The sequence below is a fragment of the Hemiscyllium ocellatum genome, unplaced genomic scaffold (assembly GCF_020745735.1).
Source record: "Hemiscyllium ocellatum isolate sHemOce1 unplaced genomic scaffold, sHemOce1.pat.X.cur. R1, whole genome shotgun sequence".
NCBI lineage: Eukaryota > Metazoa > Chordata > Chondrichthyes > Orectolobiformes > Hemiscylliidae > Hemiscyllium > Hemiscyllium ocellatum.
In genome coordinates this window covers 405,478-430,043 of record NW_026867603.1, presented here as the reverse complement: position 1 = coordinate 430,043, position 24,566 = coordinate 405,478, and the positions used below count along the sequence as shown (strand labels likewise).

Sequence of the window (24,566 nt, the reverse complement as noted above, 5' to 3'; positions counted from 1 at the left end):
AGTACAGGAGTTGGGAGGTCACGTTGCGGCTGTACAGGACATTGGTTAGGCCACTGTTGGAATATAGCGTGCAGTTCTGGTCTCCTTCCTATCGGAAAGATGTTGTGAAACTTGAAAGGGTTCAGAAAAGATTTACAAGGATGTTGCCAGGTTTGGAGGGTTTGAGCTACAGGGAGAGGCCGAACAGGCTGGGGCTGTTTTCCCTGGAGCGTCAGAGGAGGTGACCTTATAGAGGGTTACAAAATTATGAGGGGCATGGATAGGATAAATAGGCAAAGTCTTTTCCCCCTGGGGTCGGGGAGTCCAGAACTAGAGGGCATAGGTTGAGGGTGAGAGGGGAAAGATATAAACGAGACCTAAGGGGCAGCTTTTTCATGCAGAGGGTGGTACGGGTATGGAATGAGCTGCCAAAGGATGTGGTGGCACCTGGATGGGTATATGAAAAGGAAGGGTTTGGAGGGATAAGGGCCGGGTGCTGGCAGGTGGGACTAGATTGGGTTGGGATATCTGGTCGGCATGGACGGGTTGGACCGAAGGGTCTGTTTCCGTGCTGTACATCTCTGTGACTCTATGACACAATGAAACAAGAATTGGAGATGTGAAGATCGATGTGAAAGAGCCTTTCCAGAAGACAAGAGGATTCTTAAATTCAGAAGTTCTGACCTACTTGTAACCAATGTTATTGTTGCAACTAGCATAGACTCATGCAGTACAAAAGAGGCTCTTCAGCCCATTGAGTTTGCAATGCCAAAACTATGCTCCGACCTATACTCGTCCCCCTTTCTCACAAGTGGTTCATATCCTTGGATGTCATGATTCTTCCAAGTGGTCATCCAAATACTTCTTAAAGGCTGGGAGATTTCCCACGTCAAATACACTCCCCGGCAGTGCATTCCAGGATCCCAGAGCCCTCTGAGCGAAAATGGTCTTCCTCAAATTCCCTTTACATCTATTATTTAAGATTATGCCCCCTTGTTAATGAACCTTTGACTGAGAGGAACAGCTGGTTGGCCACGTTGGTCGGTCATTACCTTAAGCACATCTATCAGGTCTCCCCTAATTGCCAGCAGTGCCCAGGGACGTACAGGTTAGGGTGGATTGGCCGTGCTAAATTGTCCCCGTTTTGCCCAGGGATGTGCAGGTTACGGTGGATTGGCAGTGCTAAATTGTCCGCATAGTGCCCAGGGATGTGCAGGTTAGGGTGGATTGGCCGTGCTAAATTGTCCACATAGTATCCAGGGATGTGCAGGTTGGGGTGGATTGGCCATGTTAAATTGTCCCCGTAGTGCCCAGGGATGTGCAGGTTAGGGTGGGATTGGCCGTGCTAAATTGTCCACGTAGTGTCCAGGGATGTGCAGGTTGGGGTGGATTGGCCGTGCTAAATTGTCCCCGTAGTGCCCAGGGATGTGCGGGTTACGGTGGATTGGCCGTGCTAAATTGTCCGCATAGTGCCCAGGGATGTGCAGGTTAGGGTGGATTGGCCGTGCTAAATTGTCCACATAGTATCCAGGGATGTGCAGGTTGGGGTGGATTGGCCATGTTAAATTGTCCCCGTAGTGCCCAGGGATGTGCAGGTTAGGGTGGATTGGCCGTGCTAAATTGTCCCCGTAGTGCCCAGGGATGTGCAGGTTAGGGTGGATTGGCCGTGCTAAATTGTCCACGTAGTGTCCAGGGATGTGCAGGTTGGGGTGGATTGGCCGTGCTAAATTGTCCCCGTAGTGCCCAGGGATGTGCGGGTTAGGGTGGATTGGCCGTGCTAAATTGTCCACGTAGTGCCCAGGGATGTGCGGGTTAGGGTGGATTGGCCGTGCTAAATTGTCCACATAGTGTCCAGGGATGTGCAGGTTAGGGTGGATTGGCCGTGCTAAATTGTCCCCGTAGTGCCCAGGGATGTACAGGTTAGGGTGGATTGGCCGTGCTAAATTGCCTACTGTGTCCAACGTAGTCTGGGTGGATTGGCCATGGGAACCCACAACCTTTGGGAGCTTTTGTCCCCTGCTTGTTGTATATAGGTGACCGTGAATATTTTCACTGTGTGAACTCATGATGTAAAGGGGAAGGGATGTTGTGTTCTTGAGTAAGATGGACTGTCACTTTAGGAGTCCGGTCATGTGACATAAGAATCCCACGTTGAGTGGACCAACATCACTTCTGGCCTCGCTCCCTATATTAATAATGAAGCTGTCACTGATTAATGCTTTAGCCTCTCCTTGGGCTCTAACAGTGTGGAATCTCCATTGGGTCAGAGAGCTGTAGAATAGAAATAGGCGGTTAACCAGCACCAGGAGAAGGAGGGAGATAATGCAGTCGAGGTATAGAGAAAAGAGAAGGGAGAATGAGAGAAAGTGAAGGGGGGGAAACGATGATTGAGGGAAGAGACTAGAGCACCATTTTGTGATATCTAAAAGCTTCCTGGAATCTCCCCCAAAGTGGAATCACTGTTGGTAGCCTGTGGGGAATATGAAATCCCGTTGTAAATTCAGTGGTCACTTTCCATTTTGATCTTTCAGACAGAAACAGTTCAAATTGACTTTCAAGTAACATTTATTTCCTTAGATTAATGTTTAAGAACTGAATTTAAAACTTTGATTATATGAAGAAGTCAGTTTGTGACTCTTGGACACTTAGTTAAACCATTTAAATATGCTAAATTAATAACTCTTATTCTTCCTCCTCCTCGGCCTTCCTGTCCAGATAGGAAGAATCGACCCCCACCTCTTCGTAATCCTTCTCGAGCGAGGCGAGATCCTCCCGGGCGTCCTGGAACTCCCCTTCCTCCAGGCCCTCCCCCACGTACCAGTGCACGAAGGCCCGCTTGGCGTACATCTTGTCGAACTTGATGTTGAGTCGCGTCCAGGCGAAGGCAATGGCGGTGGTGTTGCTCAGCATGCAGAGGGCCCTCTGCACCTTGGCCAGGTCGCCCCCTGGCACCACCGTGGGGGGCTGGTAGTTGATGCCGACCTGCGGGGGAAGAGTGTAGCTGGTGAGTTCAGAAATAATACCAGCTCCCCCCCCCCCATGAATCTGCCAGGTGAAAGGTTTTCTGGTTCCCCGTTCACCACTCAGGTAAACCCGACTGAGTCCTTCATCCAGTTCGGAAACAGGACTTTTAATGACAAAAAGATAACTTGTAGGAGCTAACTAGCCCTAGATTTCTTTTTTTACGACAGTTCTACTATGGAGGTGCCAGTTTGAAGACTTTGGAATTCCCTTTACATTAGATGCCAATCTCTTTTCGTAATCCCTGTTTGCTTTTTGTTTTTCAAACACACATCTGAATACTTTCTCCATTACATTTTCTAGCTGAAACCTGTCGTTTTCTTCTTTATCTGAATTTGGACGGACATTTTCATCCGGGAACCTCTACCCAAGAATATCAAAAGCCTACTTTCCTGCGCTACATTTTCAGCTTGACAGACACCTGCCTTATCCTCCTAGTTTTGTCCTCACATGGTGTTGCTGGAGAGATTGCTACTCAGAGTGTTGCTTGCTAACTTTCTACTGAGCTACCAAATGGACTGGAGTACCACACAACCCCTTGTAGATGGTCATTGGCACCAGTGTTGCACTGGAATGGAGGTTGATCATTCTTCTCCATGCTATGGAACCACCCTGTGATATCTTCAACACTGATACCGTAAAATTTGACTCTGGATTGGATCAAATATCATTCACGTCTGTGATCAGGTTGTCACGTTTCTCCAGGACTGAACTCAAAACCATACGTACCTTGAACCCGGTCGGGCACCAATCCACAAACTGAATCGAGCGTTTGCTCTTGATGGTGGCGATGGCGGCGTTGACGTCCTTGGGCACCACGTCCCCTCGGTACAGCATGCAGCACGCCATGTACTTGCCCTGGCGCGGGTCGCACTTCACCATCTGGTTGGCCGGCTCGAAGCAGGAGTTGGTGATCTCCGCCACCGAGAGTTGCTCGTGGTAAGCCTTCTCAGCAGAGATGAGGGGGGCGAAGGTGGCCAGGGGGAAGTGGATGCGGGGATAGGGGACCAGGTTGGTCTGGAACTCCGTCAGGTCCACGTTGAGGGCGCCGTCGAACCGGAGCGACGCGGTGATGGAGGACACCACCTGGGCGATGAGGCGGTTGAGGTTGGTGTAGGTCGGCCTCTCGATGTCCAGGTTCCGCCGGCACACGTCGTAAATGGCCTCGTTGTCCACCATGAAGGCGCAGTCGGAGTGCTCCAGGGTGCAGTGGGTGACCAGCACCGAGTTGTACGGTTCGACCACCGCCGTGGAGATCTGGGGAGCTGGGTAGACGGAAAACTCCAGCTTGGATTTCTTGCCGTAGTCGACGGAGAGCCTCTCCATCAGGAGGGAGGTGAAACCGGAGCCGGTGCCACCCCCGAAACTGTGGAAGATGAGGAAGCCCTGGAGTCCCGTGCACAGATCAGCCTGGAGGAGGGGAGGGAGACACAGAAGTCTAATTAAGTTGGATACTGCTCTGAACACAGATGGAGGCAAATGTGCCAAGTCATTTTATTTTACCAGGAAATAGAGACCAGCACCTGGAAACTGGTCTCATGGTTAACGGTCGTGGGCTGTTTGAAATCAGAACCGGTCCCCAGGCATTTTGTTTTCTATTTGCTTTGTAGCTGTTGGTGTGCAAGTCAGTATTTATTGTCCTTACCTACTTGCTACATGAGCTTTTTTTTTCTGGAACTGCTTTGTGGCGTAGCGTCACCCGCGATGCCCGTGCCAGAGGGAGTTCTGGGAATTTCGCCCCACTGACACTGACAGAATGGTGGTCCATCTCCATTTCCAGAATGAAGGGGACCCCCGCAGGTGAGAGCATCTGTCCGACGGCCCGTGGACGTGGGAGGCGCGGTTGAAGGGAACCTTGGTGATTTACCACGCTAGATCCTGCCCCGTGGCCACATTGCCGTCCCTGTGCATCACCGTTGGAGGGAGCGAAAGCTGGTGGATGTGGACCTGGATGGTGTCAGCGTTCCTGAGCGTTGTCGGAGCTGCACTCATCTTGGCAAAGTGGCTTGTTCATGATGGACAGGGAGTCACGGAGGTGAGTTATGCTCTGCAGCACGCTCTTTCAGGGATATTATTGCTCTTTTTGGGATTACAAGTCAGCAATGAGGTTCTCAACGATGTGGGTGATGACAGTGTATTGAAACAGGGAACTGGACAGGTCATGGGACACAATGCAAGATGGAATGGTGATTTTTTTTCTCTCGGTTCCCCACGTTGCAATTCCCCTGAGCTGCCAGATAAAGAAGCCACTCAAACATATCACTGCTGACTTGTAGGAGGCAGTTATGCAATTAACTTTAGTGTTGTAGTGCACGCCTGGACCGTATTATAGGGCTCCAGTAACAGATAATCATATCACATTGTGATAGGTTAGCTGAATCACTGTTAGATGAGCTAATGCTGAAGAGGATGGTGTGGTAATGTGACAGCAGGTCAAGGCTGTATCCGAGGAGCAGGAAAATCGACCAAAGCTTCCTGTTCCTCGGATGCTGCCTGACCCTGCTGTGCTTTTCCAGCACCGCTCTAATCTTGACTCTGATATCTCCAGCATCTGCAGTCCTCACTTGTGATAGGTTAAGTGTGACAAAGGGAACCCGTGTGGCAGACAATGATTAGCTTAGCAAGATAAAGCAAGCCAGCATGATTGGTTATGCTAATGTTATCCGATAGGCTCGGAAGGAACAACTGTATAAGTTACAGGGGTACAAAGGGGGTGGCTCAGTGGTTAGCACCGCTGCCTCACAGCACCAGGGTCCCAGGTTCGATCCCAGCCTCGGGGCGACTGTCTGTGTGGAGTTTGCACGTTCTCCCCGTGTTTGCGTGAGTTTCCTCCCACAGTCCAAAAGATGTGCAGATCAGGTGAACTGGCAATGGCAAATTACCTATAGTGTTAGGTGCATTAGTCAGAGGGAATGGATCTGGGTGCTGTTGCTGTTCAGAGGGTCAGTGTGAACTGGTTGGGCCGAAGGGCCTGTTTCCACACTGTAGGGAATCTAATCTAAAGAGCCAGTGCAAAAACTTTGATGGCCCTCACAGCTTTGATTTTGCAAGATTAAAGTTTAATTTTGTGAAGGATTTTCTGTGTCTCCTGGTAAATTTATTAAAGAACATGGAATGATCCGTCCACAACACTTCTCAGTTCATTAAACTGAGAGAACCTACCACCTTCCGGACCCGATCCAAGACCAGATCCACGATCTCCTTGCCCACGGAGCAGTGGCCCCGGGCGTAGTTATTAGCCGCGTCCTCCTTGCCGGTGATCAGTTGCTCAGGGTGGAAGAGCTGTCGGTAGGTGCCGGTGCGGATCTCATCTGGGGGACAGGGAAACAGAGAGGTCACAACAGGAACCTCAGGTCATATTTCAGTGGGAGCACTGAGCGCGCCAGCCTGCCTCCCCCCCCAAATCCCTCCTCTTACCGATCACGGTGGGCTCCAGGTCTAGGAACACTGCTCGGGGAACGTGCTTTCCCGCCCCGGTCTCGCTGAAGAAGGTGTTGAAGGAGTCGTCCCCACCTCCGATGGTCTTGTCACTGGGCATCTGTCCATCCGGCTGGATGCCATGCTCCAGGCAATACAGCTCCCAGCAGGCATTCCCAATCTGTACACCGGCCTGGCCAACGTGGACGGAAATACACTCTCTCTGAAGAGGAAAGGACAGATTATCATCATTCCCATGGATGGTAGTTCTATCTCCATTGGGAATAGGGGCATTGTAGGATATTTTCTGGATGGATCATGACTGTAACCTTTGGATCCCATCTATTTCCGATTGGTCGACATCTGAGTCATCTGTCCCTACGTGGTTCCTCCAGGTCTCGCCAACTCTGGATCACTCAGACTGGTTCCCGGGACTGGTACATATCTATTCTGCCTTGGTGAGCGCTCCATCTATCCAACCCTCATTAGTTACAACCCATGTCAATCACATCCTGACCTCCCATCAGCCTGAAACTCATCAGCCTGACCCCTTATCAATTGCAACCCCTCGCCCCCCCCTCCCAACCCAACCCTCCAGCCATGAACCCAACCCTCCAGCCATGAACCCAACCCTCCAGCCATGATAACTGTCCACTAACAGACCCTATCAGTCTGACCCCATCCCTCTGACCCACTGACCCACTGCCCCTGACCGCTGGTGACCTCTCTGTCCCAGTGGAACCCTGGCGCACTCCGCATTCCATTACCATAATGTCCCTCTATTGCCGCGGCTTCTCGCGATCTGGCCCGTCCCCCTTGACGCCCGCGCTATTTATACCGCACGGCTTTTGACCAGTTCGAGCTTTGATTGGCCGCCGAGAACAATGGGCTCCTGTTGCTTGGACCCACGTCAACAAAGGCTTGACTCTACTCGGCGCGCTGATTGGCTACTTCGTGGAAGAGGGCGGGGCCTGACTATGACAGGAGCCCAAAGCAACACCAAAGGACAAGGGGGTGGGGGGAGGAAGTGTGTCCCCCAGGCACTAACCCAAGGGAGCTTCACCTCAAAGGGGCAGTCATTAGGGACCCATTTGAAGCATTCATTAGTAGAGGTCTACAGAGCCTCATCACTCAGACCCCCCCCCCAGCTTAATCAGTGCCCATTCATCAACCAGAAACCCTGTTCAGTCACAGGACACTACCAGCCAGATTCCTTCAGTCAACAGGGTCTCCACTGATACCTTCCTCAATGACCCTGGTTGGCGGTCCAACATATTGTGAAGAAATCTGGCAGTCTGCCACCCCCCCCAAGTGAGGAACAAACACTGCAATGATTTCAGTCCGAGACGAGATCTGAATCAGTAGTTGTCATTTATTTCACACTTGCAAGTCCACAAAACACACTGAATTCAACAAATACTCGATATTTATATAATTTGGTTCCTACATTTCTTTTAAATTTCATTGTTTACATCCTCCACTTCCCTAAGACCGGTCCCCATTACCCCTGTTTATCTCTTGTCTGTGACAAAAAAATGCTTATTCCTGTTCTCACAAGGTCATTTGTGAACCTTTGCCCACCATTATTTACTCCCTCCATCTGTGCCGCCCCCTCACAGCATCTTATCACTAAGCCCTTTTAATTGGGGTTTGTTCCTGTGTTTCTGTAAAAGTGGGGTACAGATGTTTATACCTATTGTTTATACAGGCATAACTGCCTCACAGCGCCTGAGACCCGGTTCAATTCCCGACTCGGGCGACTGACTGTGTGGAGTTTGCACGTTCTCCCCGTGTCTGCGTGGGTTTCCTCCGGGTGCTCCGGTTTCCTCCCACAGTCCAAAGATGTGCGGGTCAGGTGAATTGGCCATGCTAAATTGCCCGTAGTGTTAGGTAAGGGGTAAATGTAGGGGTATGGGTGGGTTGCGCTTCGGCGGGTTGGTGTGGACTTGTTGGGCCGAAGGGCCTGTTTCCACACTGTAAGTAATCTAATCTAATCTAATCTAATTTAACTGCCTCTCCTCACAGCATCTAGTGCCTGTATTTCTATAATTGTCTTGCAGTCCCGTTTCTCTCTTGCATACATTTTTAGCTAATACAAATAAACAATTATGCATTTCCCCCACATAGTTTCCATTCTTGTTGACTCAGCTCCTGGCTGAAACAATTACACACTGGTGCGAGTTCATTCACCTTGTATCAGAAATTATAATTGCAGAAGTAACGTATATTCCACACCCCCATTCAACATACAAAGGTCTCTATTATCTCTACCTATTGGACCCTCAAATATTAGCCCCACGTGTGCCAGGTGTTAACTCCAGACTGTTTTGTCTGGATTCACTTGTGGGCCAGCATTGATTGTCCATCCCTGGTTACCTTGGGGGAAGGAGGTGGTTTCTTGAACCATTGCTGTCCATGTGCTGTAGGTAGATCCATCATGTCACGAGGGAGAGGTTCGAAGATCCTGAATCAGCAGCCATAAAGGAATGGCCCTTTATTTCCAGGTCAGGATTGGTTGGTGGCTTGGAGGGGGATTTGCGTGTACTTTTTTTGTGTTCCCATGCATGTGCTATCCTTGTACGCTTCCTTTATCCACCCTTGAGTTAATACTGTCACACCTACGATCACAAAAGTTCTGGTTAAACAATTAATTTCTGGGGATTACTACCTCTTCGTCATTTCTGAAGGATTAACCACTTCCAACCCAACCTATTGGACGTCACCAGTTAGATTTCTATTCACGAAATGACTGATGATCAGCTTGTAATTTATCACAAATTTTGGGTGCCATGTTCCACTTCTGATTTATAAATGTTTTGCCAAGTTTCCTTGTTCTTATACTTTGCGCCACTGTTAATACAGGTGGAGAAAGTGAGGTCTGCAGATGCTGGAGATCAGAGCTGAAAATGTGTTGCTGGAAAAGCGCAGCAGGTCAGGCAGCATCCAAGGAACAGGCAATTCGACGTTTCGGGCATAAGCCCTTCATCAGGAAAATTCCTGATGAAGGGCTTATGCCCGAAACGTCGAATTTCCTGTTCCTTGGATGCTGCCTGACCTGAATTCCTGATGAAGGGCTTATGCCCGAAACGTCGAATCTCCTGTTCCTTGGATGCTGCCTGACCTGCTGTGCTCTTCCAGCAACACATTTTCACCACTGTTAATACAACCAAGAATATCAGGATACATGGGAAAAAAATGTTGGTGGATAAATTTAAGGAGAGCTCAAAGATCGCTGTACTTATTTATACAGCAGGGTGATAATCACAGAGACGGTGGGGCCTGTTAGATTCTGTGAGGACCAGCTGGACCATGAGCTTGGAGGTGGGGAGGGGCAGTGGGAACATGCTTGTGGAGTTCGGTGAATACTTTGACCTAGTTTCACAAACAGGAATAAAACGTGTATTGTAGTCAGGCTGCGAAATCTAACATGGTCTTGTGTGAAGATGTTGGAAATCCCTTTCGTGTTATCTACTTACTCTTCGTTTCTCATATTTCTTCCTCACTTCCCTCAGATCCTTTTACGTTCAGTTTACTCCTCAACCCTATTTAGTACGTAATTGGTACTTTTTTTTGATCATCATTTGTTTGATCTACTGTTACGGGGATAGAGCCTGTGCCTGAATAATTCTTCTTCAAAGGTAGCATGTTATTTGGCTATAATGGGGCAGCACGGTGGCTCAGTGGTTAGCACTGCTGCCTCACAGCACCAGGTCCCAGGTTCACTTCCAGCCTCGGGCAACTGTCTGTGTGGAGTTTGCACATTTTCTCCCCCACCCGTGTCTGCGTGGGTTTCGTCCGGGTGCTCTGGTTTCCTCCCACTGTCCAAAGATGTGCGGGTCAGGATGAATTGGCCATGTTAAATTGCCCGTAGTGTTAGGTAAATGTAGGGGTATGGGTGGGTTGCGCTTCGGCGGGTCGGTGTGGACTTATTGGGCCGAAGGGCCTGTTTCCACACTGAATCTAATCTAATACAATTGGCTTGAGGGCGGAATGGCCTATTCCTGCTTCTAATTTTTGTTTTTATTTACACTGTTGCAGGAAGTTTTCAAGATCCCTGAGGGACATTTCCCCCTCTGTGCTCATGCCACTGTGACTAGTCCAGCGTACATTCAGATAATCAAAGTCACCCATTGTAAGTGCTCTACAGGTTTTGCACCCTTGTATAATCTTCTTGCAAGTGCTTTCCTCAACACCAATTGCACTAGTTTGTGGCCTAAGGACTACTCTGAGTCATGTCAGCATTTGTTATTTTGCCCCAGCCAAATGCGTGACCTTGCCCCCCCCCCCCCCCCCCCCATTGTGACATCCTCTACCTCTCAGTCTTCCCCGTGAGTTCTGAGGAAGGACCTGAAACGTTAACTCTGATCTCTCTCCACAGCTGCTGCCGGACCTGCTGAGTTTTACCAGCAATTTTTGTTTTTGCCTCTTTCTGGAACCTTGAAATGCTTTCCACATCTAGTGCGATCACCTATTCCCTCTTTTTCTTCCTGTCCCTATCCTTCCTGTTTAGTTTGTTCTTAAGAATGTTCAACCCCCATCCTTGAGCCAAGTCTCTTTATTCCTGATGAAGGGCTTTTGCCCGAAATGTCGATTTCGCTGCACTTTGGATGCTGCCTGAACTGCTGTGCTCTTCCAGCACCACTGATCCAGAAAACTGCAATGTATTATCACACCTCAATCTATCTGTAACTCACAAATGTTATTTGCTCTGCATGTACAGAAACCCTAGTTTAAACTTGATGACTTTGTCCTTTAGTATTTGATTCTCTAATCCGTTGCAATCTCTCGCTCCCAGGAATTTGTGCACATCGGTATTCCTCTCTGATATTCTTTCCTGGTTCCCACATCCCTGCCAGGCAGGTTAAACTTTCCCAGTAGTGGTCACAAAATGTCCTGCAAAAAATTAATGTCTGCCTCTGTTTAGGTACAGACCATCTGGGCTAGATCTAACAGATCTAATCTCCCCCACAGCTGGGATCTAAAGTCTTCTCCCCCATCCCCCCACCTCCTTCCACATTTGCCTGTCGCCACGCATTTAGCTATCTTCGTTTCATTTTTATTTTCTCTGTTGTGCTTGGCTTGGGTGCAATCCAGAGAACGTGGCCTTTGGTGCCCCTGTTGGTTAATTTCCTCCCATTCTCTTTCTTGGTTCAGGGGATGTGTGGGGGGTTACTGGATAGGTCATTTATTGGCAATCTCGACCTGTCCAGAGATTTGTTAACAGCTGACCACATTGTCACGTGTAGGTTAAAAGAGTCAATGACTTTTTTTTTGCATTGATGACTCTGCATTGATAACTGGAGATTGCTATTATAGGATTTTGCCAAGAGGGCTTACATTGCAAGGACAAATGCAAAAGGGTGCTGGTTTTGATGTACCACCTATAGTAGTGTTGGGCATGGTACCAGTGAAGGGTTGCCTCAGATGAGACTATGACTGAGCTGAAAGGTCTGATAAGTCCCTGAGGAATGGCCTCAGACCTGCCCCTGATGACATAACCCACCTGTCAGTTTCACTGTGGGCTCCTCCCCTCATCAATTGTGACGACACGGGGCCCCACGATGTAGCCAATCAGGCCTTTGTTTGACGTGTTGTCCGAGCAACAAGAGCCCATTGTCCCCAGCCACCAATCAGAGCTCGGATCGGCCGAACGCTGCGCGGTATAAATAAGGCGGGCGCCCAAGGGGGTGCGCGCACCAGATCGGGAGCAGGCAGCGGCAATAGGCGGGGCATTATGGTAAGGGCGTGGGTTAGAATGCGGAGGGTGGCTGAGGCAGAGAGGTCACCAGCGGTCAAGGGGAGGGGGGAAGGGAATGGGGGTTCAGAGAGATGGGGGGGTCCGATCAGGATTGTGGTGGTTCAGAGGTTAAGATGAAAAGGGGGGTGATATATGATTGTCAGACTAATGGGGGGGTAGTTGGTGTAGAGTGATTGAGGTTGTGATGGATGGGGGTCAGCCCTGTCGCTGATGGAAAGGGGGCCACCAAATCCAATTCATCTTCTTCGGGGGGGGTGTTCCTGCACAAAGGAATCACAAGTGACTGACACTGCGTTTGCTTATCTCTCTGATCCAGACGATCAGGGACACTTGGACCTTGCCTGACCTTGAACAGGAGCAGAGGATGTGGTTGACTGGAAGATCTTTTTTTGGGGGGGGGGGGGGAATGGATGGGATCCAGAACCTGTTGGTTTGTTTTGCTGCCTGCGATCTTTGTTTGAGCGTCACAGTGTTAAAACCAAGACACATTTCTCCTCTTCTTCCTGTGGGAATAATGACTTGGTTCTGGCTTTTATTTTTTAGCGTGAGTGTATTTCTGTCCACGTCGGCCAGGCCGGCGTACAGATTGGGAATGCCTGTTGGGAGCTGTATTGCCTGGAGCATGGCATCCAGCCGGATGGACAGATGCCCAGTGACAAGACCATCGGAGGTGGGGACGACTCCTTCAACACCTTCTTCAGCGAGACCGGGGCGGGAAAGCACGTTCCCCGAGCGGTGTTCCTAGACCTGGAGCCCACCGTGATCGGTAAGAGGAGGGATTTGGGGGGGGGGAGGCAGGCTGGCGCGCTCAGTGCTCCCACTGAAATATGACCTGAGGTTCCTGTTGTGACCTCTCTGTTTCCCTGTCCCCCAGATGAGATCCGCACCGGCACCTACCGACAGCTCTTCCACCCTGAGCAGCTGATCACCGGGAAGGAGGACGCGGCTAATAACTACGCCCGGGGCCACTGCTCCGTGGGCAAGGAGATCGTGGATCTGGTCTTGGATCGGGTCCGGAAGGTGGTAGGTTTTATTAGTTGAGTTGGCTGGAATTTCCCAGTGAAATTATCTGCAGCCCATCATTCATCCTCTGCTTGCTCCAGATCTTCCATTAGCCAGATAGTCTTTCATGCATCCCCCTCTGACGTTGTAGATCGGCACTATGGATTTACTCAGGAAGATGAAACATCTGGCCTTTGACCTGTACCTGGAACCCTCTGAGAACACTCCTTGACGTTGCTCAGAGTTCCAGTTCACCTGAGCTCACTTATCCAGGGACGTTAGCGTTAAAAACAAAACCTATGCTGACACGCTATTAAAGTGAACACCTACTCACCCCAACCTTACACCATGTCAGACCTTTGCCCTCTGATGCGCACTGACTCAATGCCTCGCCTGACCACACGCGCTGCTCATCTTGACACTGGTACCAAAAGCCCGCAGGGTTGAGAACGCAGTGCTGGAAAAGCGCAGCAGGCCGGGCAGCATCCAAGGAGCAGGAGAATCGATGTTTCGGGCATAAAGCCCTTCATCGGGAATCATTACGCCTGAAACGTCGATTCTCCTGCTCCTCGGATGCTGCCCGCCCTGCTGTGCTTTTCCAGCACCACACTCGTGACTCACCTGCCAAAAGCCTCCACCCGAGCATGACTCACCCCCTCCCAACAGCTCAAAACCCTGTTCCCACTCATCTGCCTTGCTCTGCGCTTCACCCCACCTCACCCCTCCCAACTGGCACCCCACCCCCCCTCCCTTATATTACACACCTTTCTTCAATAACTATCAAAGTGCCTTTGGGAAACGATTTAAATCTGTAGACATTAAAATATAACCAGCATGCCTTTTAGAGTCTCAGTATAATTAGATTAGATTACTTACAGTGTGGAAACAGGCCCTTCGGCCCAACAAGTCCACACTGACCCGCCACCCACCCATACCCCTACATTTACCCCTTTACCTAACACTACGGGCAATTTATCCTGGCCAATTCACCTGACCCGCACATCTTTGGACTGTGGGAGGAAACCGGAGCACCCGGTGGAAACCCACGCAGACACGGGGAGAACATGCAAACTCCACACAGTCAGTCGCCTGAGTCGGGAACTGAACCCAGGTCTCCGGCGCTGTGAGGCAGCAGTGCTAGGCGCTGTGCCACCGTGCCTGCCCACAATGAATACATCTTGAATAATAAATCTCTGATGACTATGAAACTACTGTTGACTTTTGCAAAAACCAATCCTGCTCGATGTCCTTTTCCAGAAAGACGTGTGTCAAATTTCCCGTCTCTACCTGTCTGTCCTATATGACTGCAGCCTTATTACAGTGCGGCTAACTATAGGTGTCCCTTAATGGGACATTCAGTTCTCAAGAGGAATTCAAAATGGGCAGCCAATTCCCACATCCTGTGAAAGAATTCAAAATATTCCGAAGGCTTCAAACCAGTTGCTGGATTTTGGTTGGAAGCTTGGTTTTGCTCAGGTACCTTCTCTGACTGAATACAATTTCCCAAAGTTCTCCACCATGTGCACTCCCCGTTTTGAGGATGCTTTTCTCGTTTTTAACTGATTCATGAAATGTATACGTTAGCCTATCCGTTATTTGTTTCCTCTCCCTAATTGTACTTGAGAAGCGATAGTGTGTTGCCTTGAACCGTGGCGGTCCAGTGGTGCTGCTGCACAGGGGGATGTCAGACCCGGTGTGACAGAAGCGAGTTCTTTCCAGCTCCAGATGGTAAGTGGCTTGGGGGGCAACGTGTTCCCTGCTATCCTTCTCCTCCTAAACCTGAGAGGTCGCATGATTGCAAAGAGGCTGTGGAAGAAATACTGATGGCTAACAGCAGTGCATCTTGTAGATGGTACACACTGCTGTTGGTGGGAAGGAGTGAATGTGTGCTTTGTGCTGGACGGTGTTGAGTATCTTGAGTGTTGTTGGAGCCACAAGTGGGGTTTATTCCATCTCACTTCACTTGAAAATAGTGAACAGACTTCGGGGAATCAGGGGCCTTGCTTCCAACTTTCTCAGCCCTAACCTCGTACTTTTAGCGACAGCGCTTATACGTCGAAAAAATATTCACGTCATACTTAATGTGCTTGTTCCCTCGAAGGCTGATCTGTGCACAGGGCTCCAGGGCTTCCTCGTCTTCCACAGTTTCGGGGGAGGCACCGGCTCCGGTTTCACCTCCCTCCTGATGGAGAGGCTCTCCGTCGACTACGGCAAGAAATCCAAGCTGGAGTTTTCCGTCTACCCGGCTCCCCAGATCTCCACCGCGGTGGTCGAACCGTACAACTCGGTGCTGGTCACCCACTGCACCCTGGAGCACTCCGACTGCGCCTTCATGGTGGACAACGAGGCCATTTACGACGTGTGCCGGCGGAACCTGGACATCGAGAGGCCGACCTACACCAACCTCAACCGCCTCATCGCCCAGGTGGTGTCCTCCATCACCGCGTCGCTCCGGTTCGACGGCGCCCTCAACGTGGACCTGACGGAGTTCCAGACCAACCTGGTCCCCTACCCCCGCATCCACTTCCCCCTGGCCACCTTCGCCCCCCTCATCTCTGCTGAGAAGGCTTACCACGAGCAACTCTCGGTGCCGGAGATCACCAACGCCTGCTTCGAGCCGGCCAACCAGATGGTGAAGTGCGACCCGCGCCAGGGCAAGTACATGGCGTGCTGCATGCTGTACCGAGGGGACGTGGTGCCCAAGGACGTCAACGCTGCCATCGCCACCATCAAGAGCAAACGCTCGATTCAGTTTGTAGATTGGTGTCCCACTGGGTTCAAGGTCAGTAGGAATTGAGTTCAATCCTTGGAGCCCCGGGATGAGTGAACTTGATAAGGGGTGAACAATATTCTGTCCAGGTCATACTCATGGCATGGAATTAAACTAGGGAGCAAAGAAAAGGGTCTCCTGTTTAAGGTTGAGGCAACATTTATTTTGTCAGAGGGTCATGAATCTTTTGGAGCCTTATCCCGTAGAATGCAGTGGGGTTGGATTGTTGAAATACTTTAAAGATGGAGGGAGCTGAAAAATGTGTTGCTGGAAAAGCGCAGCAGGTCAGGCAGCATCCAAGGGAGCAGGAGACTCGACGTTTCGGGCATGAGCCCTTCTTCCGGAATGAGGAGAGCGTGCCAAGCGCTCGGGAGGAGGGGACACGCTCTCCCCATTCCTGAAGAAGGGCTCATGCCCGAAACGTCGATTCTCCTGCTCTTTGGATGCTGCGCTTTTCCAGCAACACATTTTTCAGCTCTGATCTGCAGTCCTCACTTTCTCTCCTTAAGGATAGAGGGAGACAAGTTCCTTACCAAGAAATTCGCAGGGTATTGGGAGTTGAATAACAAAATTGAGGTCACAATTAGCCCCACGTGAAATGGTTAGGTGGCTAGAGCAAATGGCATCCTCCTGTCCCTAAGTTTTATCCTTTCCCAAGGGGAAGCTGACCTTTTGAAATTAAAAGATTAATTAAAGTGAACGAACCGAGCTGAGGTTTTGAAATAACCCAGAGACAAAAGATGCTCAGAGTTATCTCTGACAGCTAATGGGCCGTCAACACTGGACTTCCCAGTCCAAAGCAAATTATATCTGACAACTGTCCTTCATTCCCCCACAGGTCGGCATCAACTACCAGCCCCCGACGGTGGTGCCAGGGGGCGACCTGGCCAAAGTGCAGCGGGCTCTGTGTATGCTGAGCAACACCACCGCCATTGCGTTCGCCTGGACCCGGCTCAACATCAAGTTCGACAAGATGTACGCCAAGCGGGCCTTCGTCCACTGGTACGTGGGGGAGGGCCTGGAGGAAGGGGAGTTCCAGGACGCCCGGGAGGACTTAGCCTCGCTTGAGAAGGATTACGAAGAGGTGGGAGTCGACTCATCCTATCTGGACAGGAAGGCCGAGGAGGAGGAAGAATGAGAATGCCAATGAGATTTGACGAGATTTTCTGATGTAACAAAGTGGGGTGGGGGGTGGGGGGAAGGGGGACAGGGTCTGAAAAGCTTAACTTAATTTTGCATGCGTGTTACAGATTATAATAAATACATGGATTTGGAAATCATTTTGCAATGTGAGGTTGGGGAAAACTATCGTTTGGATAACACCTTCCACAGCACGCGGGATTTTCGGTTATTGTCACAATTACAAGGAGAAAGCAGCATACACTTCACACAGTCTGCAACCGCAAATTGATAATCAACAGACCCTCTGACATTTTCTGTTTTGTGGTCTGGAATTCAAGGGATAAGTATTCGACAGGATTCTGGGGAAACAGCTCCTGGGGTTCTTGAATAAAGTTAGAAATCACACGACACCCAGGTTATAGTCCAACAGGTTTATTTGGAAGCACTAGCTTTCGGAGCTCTGCCCCTTCGTCAGGTGATTGTGGACTGTCTCACAAGTTACCTGATGATGAAGGAGCAGCATTCCAAAATAAACTTCCAAATAAACTTGTTGGATATAACCTAGTGTTGTGTGATTTTGTTTTAACCCATAGAGATGTACAGCATGGAAACAGGCCAACTTGTCCATGCCGACCAGATATCCCAACCCAATCTAGTCCCACCTGCCAGCACCCGGCCCATATCCCTCCAAACCCTTCCTATTCATATATCCATCCAAACGCCTCTTAAATGTTGTCATTGTACCAGCCTCCACCACATCCTCTGGCAGCTCATTCCACACACGTACCACCCTCTGTGTGAAAAAGATGCCCCCCTTGGTCTCTTTTATATCTTTCCCCTCTCACTCTAAACCTATGCCCTCTAGTTCTGGACTCCCCCACCCCAGAGAAAAGACTTTGCCGATTTACCCTATCCAAACCCCTCATAATTTTGTAAACCTCTATAAGGTCACCCCTCAGCCTCTGACGCTCCAGGGAAAACAGCCCCAGCCTGTTCAGCCTCTCCCTGTAGCTCAAACCCTCCAACCCTGGCAACATCCTTGTAAATCTTTTCTGAACCCTTTCAAGTTTCACAACATCTTTCCGATAGGAAGGAGACCAGAATTGCACACAATATTCCAACAGTGGCCTAACCAATGTGCTGTACAGCCGCAACATGACCTCCCAACTCCTGTACTCAATACTCTGACCAATAAAGGGAAGCATACCAAACACCTTCTTCACTATCCTATCTACCTGCGACTCCAGGAGCTATGAACCTGCACTCCAAGGTCTCTTTGTTCAGCAACACTCCCTAGGTCCTTACCATTAAGTGTAGAAGTCCTGCTAAGATTTGCTTTCCCAAAATGCAGCACCTCGCATTTGATCAAGATCTCGCTGTATTCCCACATAACCTTCTTCACTGTCCACTTTAGCACCAAATCTTAGTCATCCAAACATTTGCCTTTCAAAAATGCCGCATCTCACATTTGTCTAAATTAAACTCCATCTGTCACTACTCAGCCCCTTGGCCCATCTGAACAACATGCAGTATTTTTCTGCTTTAATAGTGAACACAGAAAATTCCAGAGCATTATTCAAGAACGAGTTGAAGGTACCGCTGTTGGACAAGGCGGGTGTACAAAGTTAGAAATCACACCAGGTTATAGTCCAACAGGTTTATTTGGAAGCACTAGCTTTTGCAGCACTGCTCTTTCATCTCCACAAGGCAGGCTTCAGGATAGGCGACAACCCAGAGTGGCCGAGCAGAGGCTGATAGCTATGAGCATGACCTCAACTGAGACCCTAGGTTAACTTCACACTACAGGTGAGGCCATTACACCATACGCTCTCTCTCTCTCTCTCTCTCACACACACACACAAGCACACATACACACTCACTCATACACACGCTGTCTCAGACACACACACACACACACACACAACGCCCCCCACACTCTCACCCATGCACACACACTCTCACAGGCTTATACTCCATCACACACACACACACACACAAACACACACACTCTCACGTGCACACACACACACACACACACAAGCACACATACACACTCACTCATACACACGCTGTCTCAGACACGCACACACACACAACACCCCCCCCCCCACACTCTCACCTATGCACACACACTCTCACAGGCTTATACTCCATCACACACACACACACACGCAAACACGCACACTCTCACGTGCACACACAGACGTCTATGGATGAATTTACATTTGCATATACGTTCTATTTTTTGCTCAAAAGACACGCACCCTGCAGGCAGTAAATCCATGCAACATTTTCCAAATTCCTACTTTGGAAATAGAACCAGTCTGACTCAAGATTGGGATCTAGACAGACTCTAACCTCACATCTTTCAGACATTGTCTGAGCTGAAATGTCGCTTTTTATATATAAATCCTTAAGTTGTCGAGAATGTGACTGAAAAGAAGTTCTGGGATTTACATATTAATGAACCGAAACCTGCAACCCCATTCTAAAAGATGAAAGACTGAACAGCTATCTAGATTTGCTCAATATTTCATTTTAACTGCATGACACTGTGATCTTTCAGCGCGTTTTCAGAAGATTTGTAGCTCAGGTTGAGGTTCCGGATGTAGGTTTGCTCGCTGGAGCTGGAAGGTTCGTTTTCAGACGTTTCGTCACCATACCAGGTAACGTCATCGATGAGCCTCTGGATGAAGCACTGGTGACATGGCCCACTTTCTCGTTACGTGTTTAGCTTTCATTGGGTTGGTGATGTCATTTCCTATGCTGACGTCTTTTCCCGTGGCGATGCCATTTCCTGTTCCTTTTCTCCGGGGGTGGTAAATGGGATCCAAGTCAATGTGTTTGTTCATGGAGTTCTGGTTGGAATGCCATGCTTCTGGGAATTCTCGTGCATGTCTGTGTTTGGCTTGTCCTTGGATGGATGTGTTGTCCCATCGAAGTACTGTCTTTCCTCGTCTGTATGTACAGGTACTAGTGAGAGTGGGTCCTGTCTTTTTGTGGCTAGTTGGTGTTCATTGGTCCTGGTGGCTAGTTTTTGGCCTGTTTGTCCAGTGTGGCGCTTGTTACAGTCCTTGCACGGTATTTTGTAAATGATGTTAGTGTTGCTTGTTGTCTTTTAAGTTCAATAGCTGCTATTTTAGTGTGTTGGTGTGTCTGTGGGCTACCATGGTACCAAGGGGTCTGAGTAGTCTGGCCGTCATTTCCGAGATCGTCTTTGACGTAAGGGGAGAGTGGCTAGGGGTTTCTGGACGTGTTTTGTCTGTGTGTTTTGGGTTTGTTGCTGAGAAATTGACAGACTGTGTTCATGAGGTACCCATTTGGTTTGTATAGGTGTACAGTGTATTCAAAACAAATGGACATTCAATGAACAAAATAGCTTGCAAGGACTGTAGCAAACACTACACTGGGCAAACAGACCGAAAACTAGCCAACGGGACACATGAACATCAACTAGCCACAAAAAGACATGACCCACTCTCACTAGTATCCGTACATATACAGATGAGGGACATCCGGAATCCTACGAACAAACACATTGACTTGGGTCCCATTTACCACCCTCTGAGAAAAAGAACGGGAAATGACCTCACCACCAGAAATGACATCACCAACCCCAAGAAAACCTATATACATGAATAGAAAGCGGGCCAGGCCATGAGTGCCTCATCCAGAGTCTCACTGATGACGTTACCCAGTATGGTGATGAAACGTCTGAAAACGAGCCTTTCAGCTCACTGAGCAAACCTACATCCAGAACTGTGCTCTCTCGCTATCAATTCTGTGCCTTACGATCCTGCCCCACAAGTTACCTGATGAACAAGACAGCGCTCTGAAAGCCAGTACTCCCAAATAAACCTGTTGGACGATAATCTGGTGTGGTGTGATTTTTAACTTTGTCCACCCCAGTCCAACACCGGTATCTCCCCATCCTGATTAACTGGGCCTGAGGAACGGCAAATGGAGTTTAATTTAGAGTAATGCTAGGTGTTGCATTTTGGTAGGTCCGACCAGGGCAGGATTTACGCGGTAGGACGCTGACTATGGAACAAAGATACAGGTTCATAGCTCCTTGAAAGTGGAGTAGAAAGGGGAGGAGGAACAGACTTTCAGCATGCTTGCTTTTAGCAGTCAGGGCATTGAGTATCGGTGTTGTGACACCTTGTTGCAGCTATACAAGACATGGGGGAAGGACACATTTGGAGTTTTGCGTGCAGTTCTGGTGGTCCTACTATAGAAAGGATCTGATTATACTGGAAAGAGCGCAGAAATGATTTACCTGGATTAGAAGGTTTGAGCTGTAAGGAGAGGTTGGGTAGGCTGAGATTCTTTTCCCTGGAACGTAGGAGACTGGGGATGACCTTAGAGATCATAGATAATGTAGGTAGCCAACAGCTTTTCCCCAGTGGTAGGGGAATCTAAAACGAGATGGCGTTGGGTTACAATGAGGGGGAGAGATCCAAAAAGGTTCGGAGGGGCAAATTTCTTTACCCAGAGAGTGGGGAATGTCTACAATGGGCAGCCAGAGGTAGGAGTTGGAGTGAGTACAGTGTTGTCATTTGAGAAACATTTGGACAGGAAAATGGATGGGATAGGTATGGAGAAATATGAACCAAATGCAGGCAAATGGGGCGGGTTGGATGGTGAAAATCTGGCAGCGTGGACATATTGGGTCAAAGGACTGGGACCCCATGACTCACCCATAGTCATGTGCAGAAATATACAAGTATTTTTGAAATCGGCTCCTAAATTTCCTTAACTTCACACAGCATCCTGGGGTACACTCGATTAGGTCCCGGAGATTTATTCATCTTTATGTTTTCTAAGACCTCTACCGTATTGTGGACTGTTTTCAAAACAGCAATTTTTATTTCTCTTGAGTTCTCTAGCCTCTATTTCTTTCTCCACCATAAAAACCTGATGCACAATATTCATTTAATATCTCCTGACGTTCAACATAAAGGCAACATGCTCGATTTTTAAGGGGCCTTACTCTCATTATAGTTGCTCTCTTGTCCTTAATGTATTTATCCAATTTCTGTGCAGTATCCTTAACCTTATTTGCCAAGGCTATCTCAGACACCCTCTTTGCCTTCCTTATCTCCCTGTTCAGAATACCCTTTCACTTAATTTCACTTCAAGAGATTTATGTTTCCATGCTGTACATCTCTATGACTCTGATACACAATTCTTGATTATTCTTCATTAGAGCCTCAATATTTTTATTCGTCTATCGTTCCCTAACCCCCACCAGCCTTATTCTAACAGGAACATAATTACTCTGAACTCTTGTTCTCACACTTTTATAAACCTCCCACTTATCAGATGTCCCTTTACTTGCAAACAGTCTATTCCAATCGACTTTTGAAAGCTCTTGTCTCTCCCATTAAAATTTCCCATATCTCGAACTTTTGTAGAGGGCTTATCCTTCACCATGATTGTTTTGAAACTAATAGAATTATGACCACTACACCCAACGTGATCCCACACTATCCTTTCAGTCACTTGCCCTGCCTTATTACCCAAGAGAAAGTCAAGTTTTGCTCCTTCTCTTAGTAGAAGCCTTGACATTTCGATAAAGGAAATTTTCTTGAACACATTTAAATTCTTCACTATCTCAATCTTTGACTCGTTGGTAGTCCCAGTCAATGTGTGGAAAATTAGTTACCTACTATTACAACCTTATTATTCCTACATATATCTGAGATCTCTCTATGTATTTGTTCCTCAACGTCCTTCTCACTATTGTCCATAGACCCTACCCACTTCCCCAACGGCCTGATACCAAACTCCCTCAGAACCCCCTCTACTCACACTACCTCCTTTGCGTCACACCCTCTTCTCTCCTTAAGCACTTCCCTCCTCACCCTTCCACCCCTCTCCTTATATCCCCTCTGCCTCACCTCCCACTCACTCTCCCTATCCTCACATCCACACATACACCCCCTCTTTCATTACAAACAGTCCCTCTCTCTTCACATCCCCTCCCCCTTTCTTCACAGCTCTGTCCTCACACCCACTGTCCATCTCTCCCCCCAAACCCACGTCCCTTTCGCCTCACACCTACCTACGCTGCTCACCACCCCTCTCCCCACTCACTTTTTCTCCTGACGAACGTCTCCTATGGCATGGACTAGTTGGAAGCAAAAGGTCTGTTAACGTGCTGTATGTCTCAGTGACCCTCTCTCCTCACTCCCACTGCCCCAACCTACTCAATCCCATTCTCCCCTTACCCTCCTCGTCCCCTTAGTCACTCTCAATCTCCCCTCCCCACCTCACATTCACACTCCCGCACTCTTCCTTAATCCACGCTCCCATTCTCCCTCGACAATCAGGGGGCAGAGGTGAGCGTCTGAGGAGTTTTCTCCGGGAAAACGGAAAGATCTGAAGGCAGATAAATCACCTGGGCCGGATGGCCTACTCCCCAGAGTTCTTAAGGAGATAGCTGTGGAGATCGTAAAAGAGTTCACCAGGGGACTGGTAAGTGGTTAATGCAGCAACCCTGCTGCAGCGATTGGAACAAGGTCAGCCAACTAGACCCCACAGAATAGGAGTTCCCTGATTGGGTCTGCTAACCTGGCCCAAACAGGGAGCCCTGGCTGACAAAGTTAAAAGGAGCATCAGAGGGTCTGCTCAGCCTCACAGCTTGCTCTGTGGGAGTTGGATCAGTGTCAGGGGTTCTCCACATGTCAACAAAGGGTGACTGGGGGATGGGATACCAGCCTTTGCAGAGTTATTTTGCCTGCGAAAGAAAGGGAGGGAGGCAGAAGACAGGAAACGACGAGCCAGTTAGTCTGGCTTCAATCGTTGGTTAAGAGGTTCGAGGCATGAGAGTGCAGAATCGCGAGGTAAAATAGGGCAGAGGCAGCATTGCTTGGCCAAGGGGAGCTTATTAACAAAACTGTGAGAATTTTCGAAGTGGTCATGAGCACCTTAGACAAAGGAGTGCCAGTGAACGTGATCTATTTGCATTTCCAGAAGGTTTTTGACACGGGGCTGCACAGGACGCTGCTAACTAAGAGCTCATGGTGTTGGGGGGGGGGGGGGGGGGGGGGGGGGGGGGGGGGGGGGGGGGGTCATCATACTGGCAAGGATAGGGGGAGTTGACTGACTGGCAGAAAGCAGAGAGTTGAGATAAAGGAACCTCCGTCAGGATAGCAGACGGTGACCAGCGGAGTTCCAATGAGGTCAGAGTTGGGACTACGACTGTTCACATTATAAATGACTGATTTAGTTGAAGGAACTGAGGGTTTTGTTGGGAGGTTTGCTGGTGACCCAAAGGAGCAGGAAATGTTGAGGGAGCTGGAAGTCTGCAGAAGGATTTGAGCACTCTAGGAAGATGTAGACAATCTTCTAAACGGGGAAAGATTTCGGAAGTCTGAGGTGCAAAGAGTTTTGGGAATCCTAGTTCAGGATGACATGGAGTGGAAATCAGATGAAAATGATGTCTCTCCCTCGCTCCTAACACCCAGACCCTCACTCTCCCCCTCACTCTCC

General features: G+C 49.1%; 2 protein-coding genes across 3 annotated transcripts; one reads left to right on the top strand and one right to left on the bottom strand.

The window, feature by feature from the left end:
- Window positions 1-2,588: 2,588 nt before the first annotated feature.
- On the bottom strand, window positions 2,589-7,231 carry LOC132809093 (tubulin alpha-3 chain-like). Its single transcript, XM_060822490.1, has 5 exons — window positions 7,185-7,231; window positions 6,418-6,640; window positions 6,163-6,311; window positions 3,730-4,410; window positions 2,589-2,961 (listed from the first exon to the last, which is right to left on the bottom strand). The coding sequence occupies exons 1-5, from the start codon at window positions 7,185-7,187 to the stop codon at window positions 2,662-2,664; spliced, it is 1,356 nt and encodes a 451-aa protein (XP_060678473.1). The 5' UTR covers window positions 7,188-7,231; the 3' UTR covers window positions 2,589-2,661.
- On the top strand, window positions 5,847-17,085 carry LOC132809094 (tubulin alpha-3 chain-like). 2 transcript variants are annotated; one of them, XM_060822492.1, is made up of 5 exons: window positions 5,847-5,867; window positions 12,719-12,941; window positions 13,050-13,198; window positions 15,279-15,959; window positions 16,786-17,085. In XM_060822492.1, the coding sequence occupies exons 1-5, from the start codon at window positions 5,847-5,849 to the stop codon at window positions 17,083-17,085; spliced, it is 1,374 nt and encodes a 457-aa protein (XP_060678475.1). The 2 variants fall into 2 exon arrangements, with proteins under 2 accessions (XP_060678475.1, XP_060678474.1); XM_060822491.1 differs by lacking the exon at window positions 5,847-5,867 and adding an exon at window positions 9,302-9,325.
- The last annotated feature ends 7,481 nt before the right edge of the window (window positions 17,086-24,566 follow it).

Bases quoted from the DNA above. Each gene is read 5' to 3' on its own strand.
- LOC132809093 (XM_060822490.1), bottom strand. The intron at 4,411-6,162 runs GTAGGTTCTCTC...CCCCTCCTCCAG, and splicing joins TGGATCGGGTCCGGAAGGTG to GCTGATCTGTGCACGGGACT. The intron at 2,962-3,729 runs GTACGTATGGTT...CTTCCCCCGCAG, and splicing joins GGTGCCCGACCGGGTTCAAG to GTCGGCATCAACTACCAGCC.
- LOC132809094 (XM_060822491.1), top strand. From the start codon at position 9,302: ATGCTGGAGATCAGAGCTGAAAAT. The intron at 9,326-12,718 runs GTGTTGCTGGAA...TTTATTTTTTAG, and splicing joins TGGAGATCAGAGCTGAAAAT to CGTGAGTGTATTTCTGTCCA. The intron at 13,199-15,278 runs GTAGGTTTTATT...GTTCCCTCGAAG, and splicing joins TGGATCGGGTCCGGAAGGTG to GCTGATCTGTGCACAGGGCT.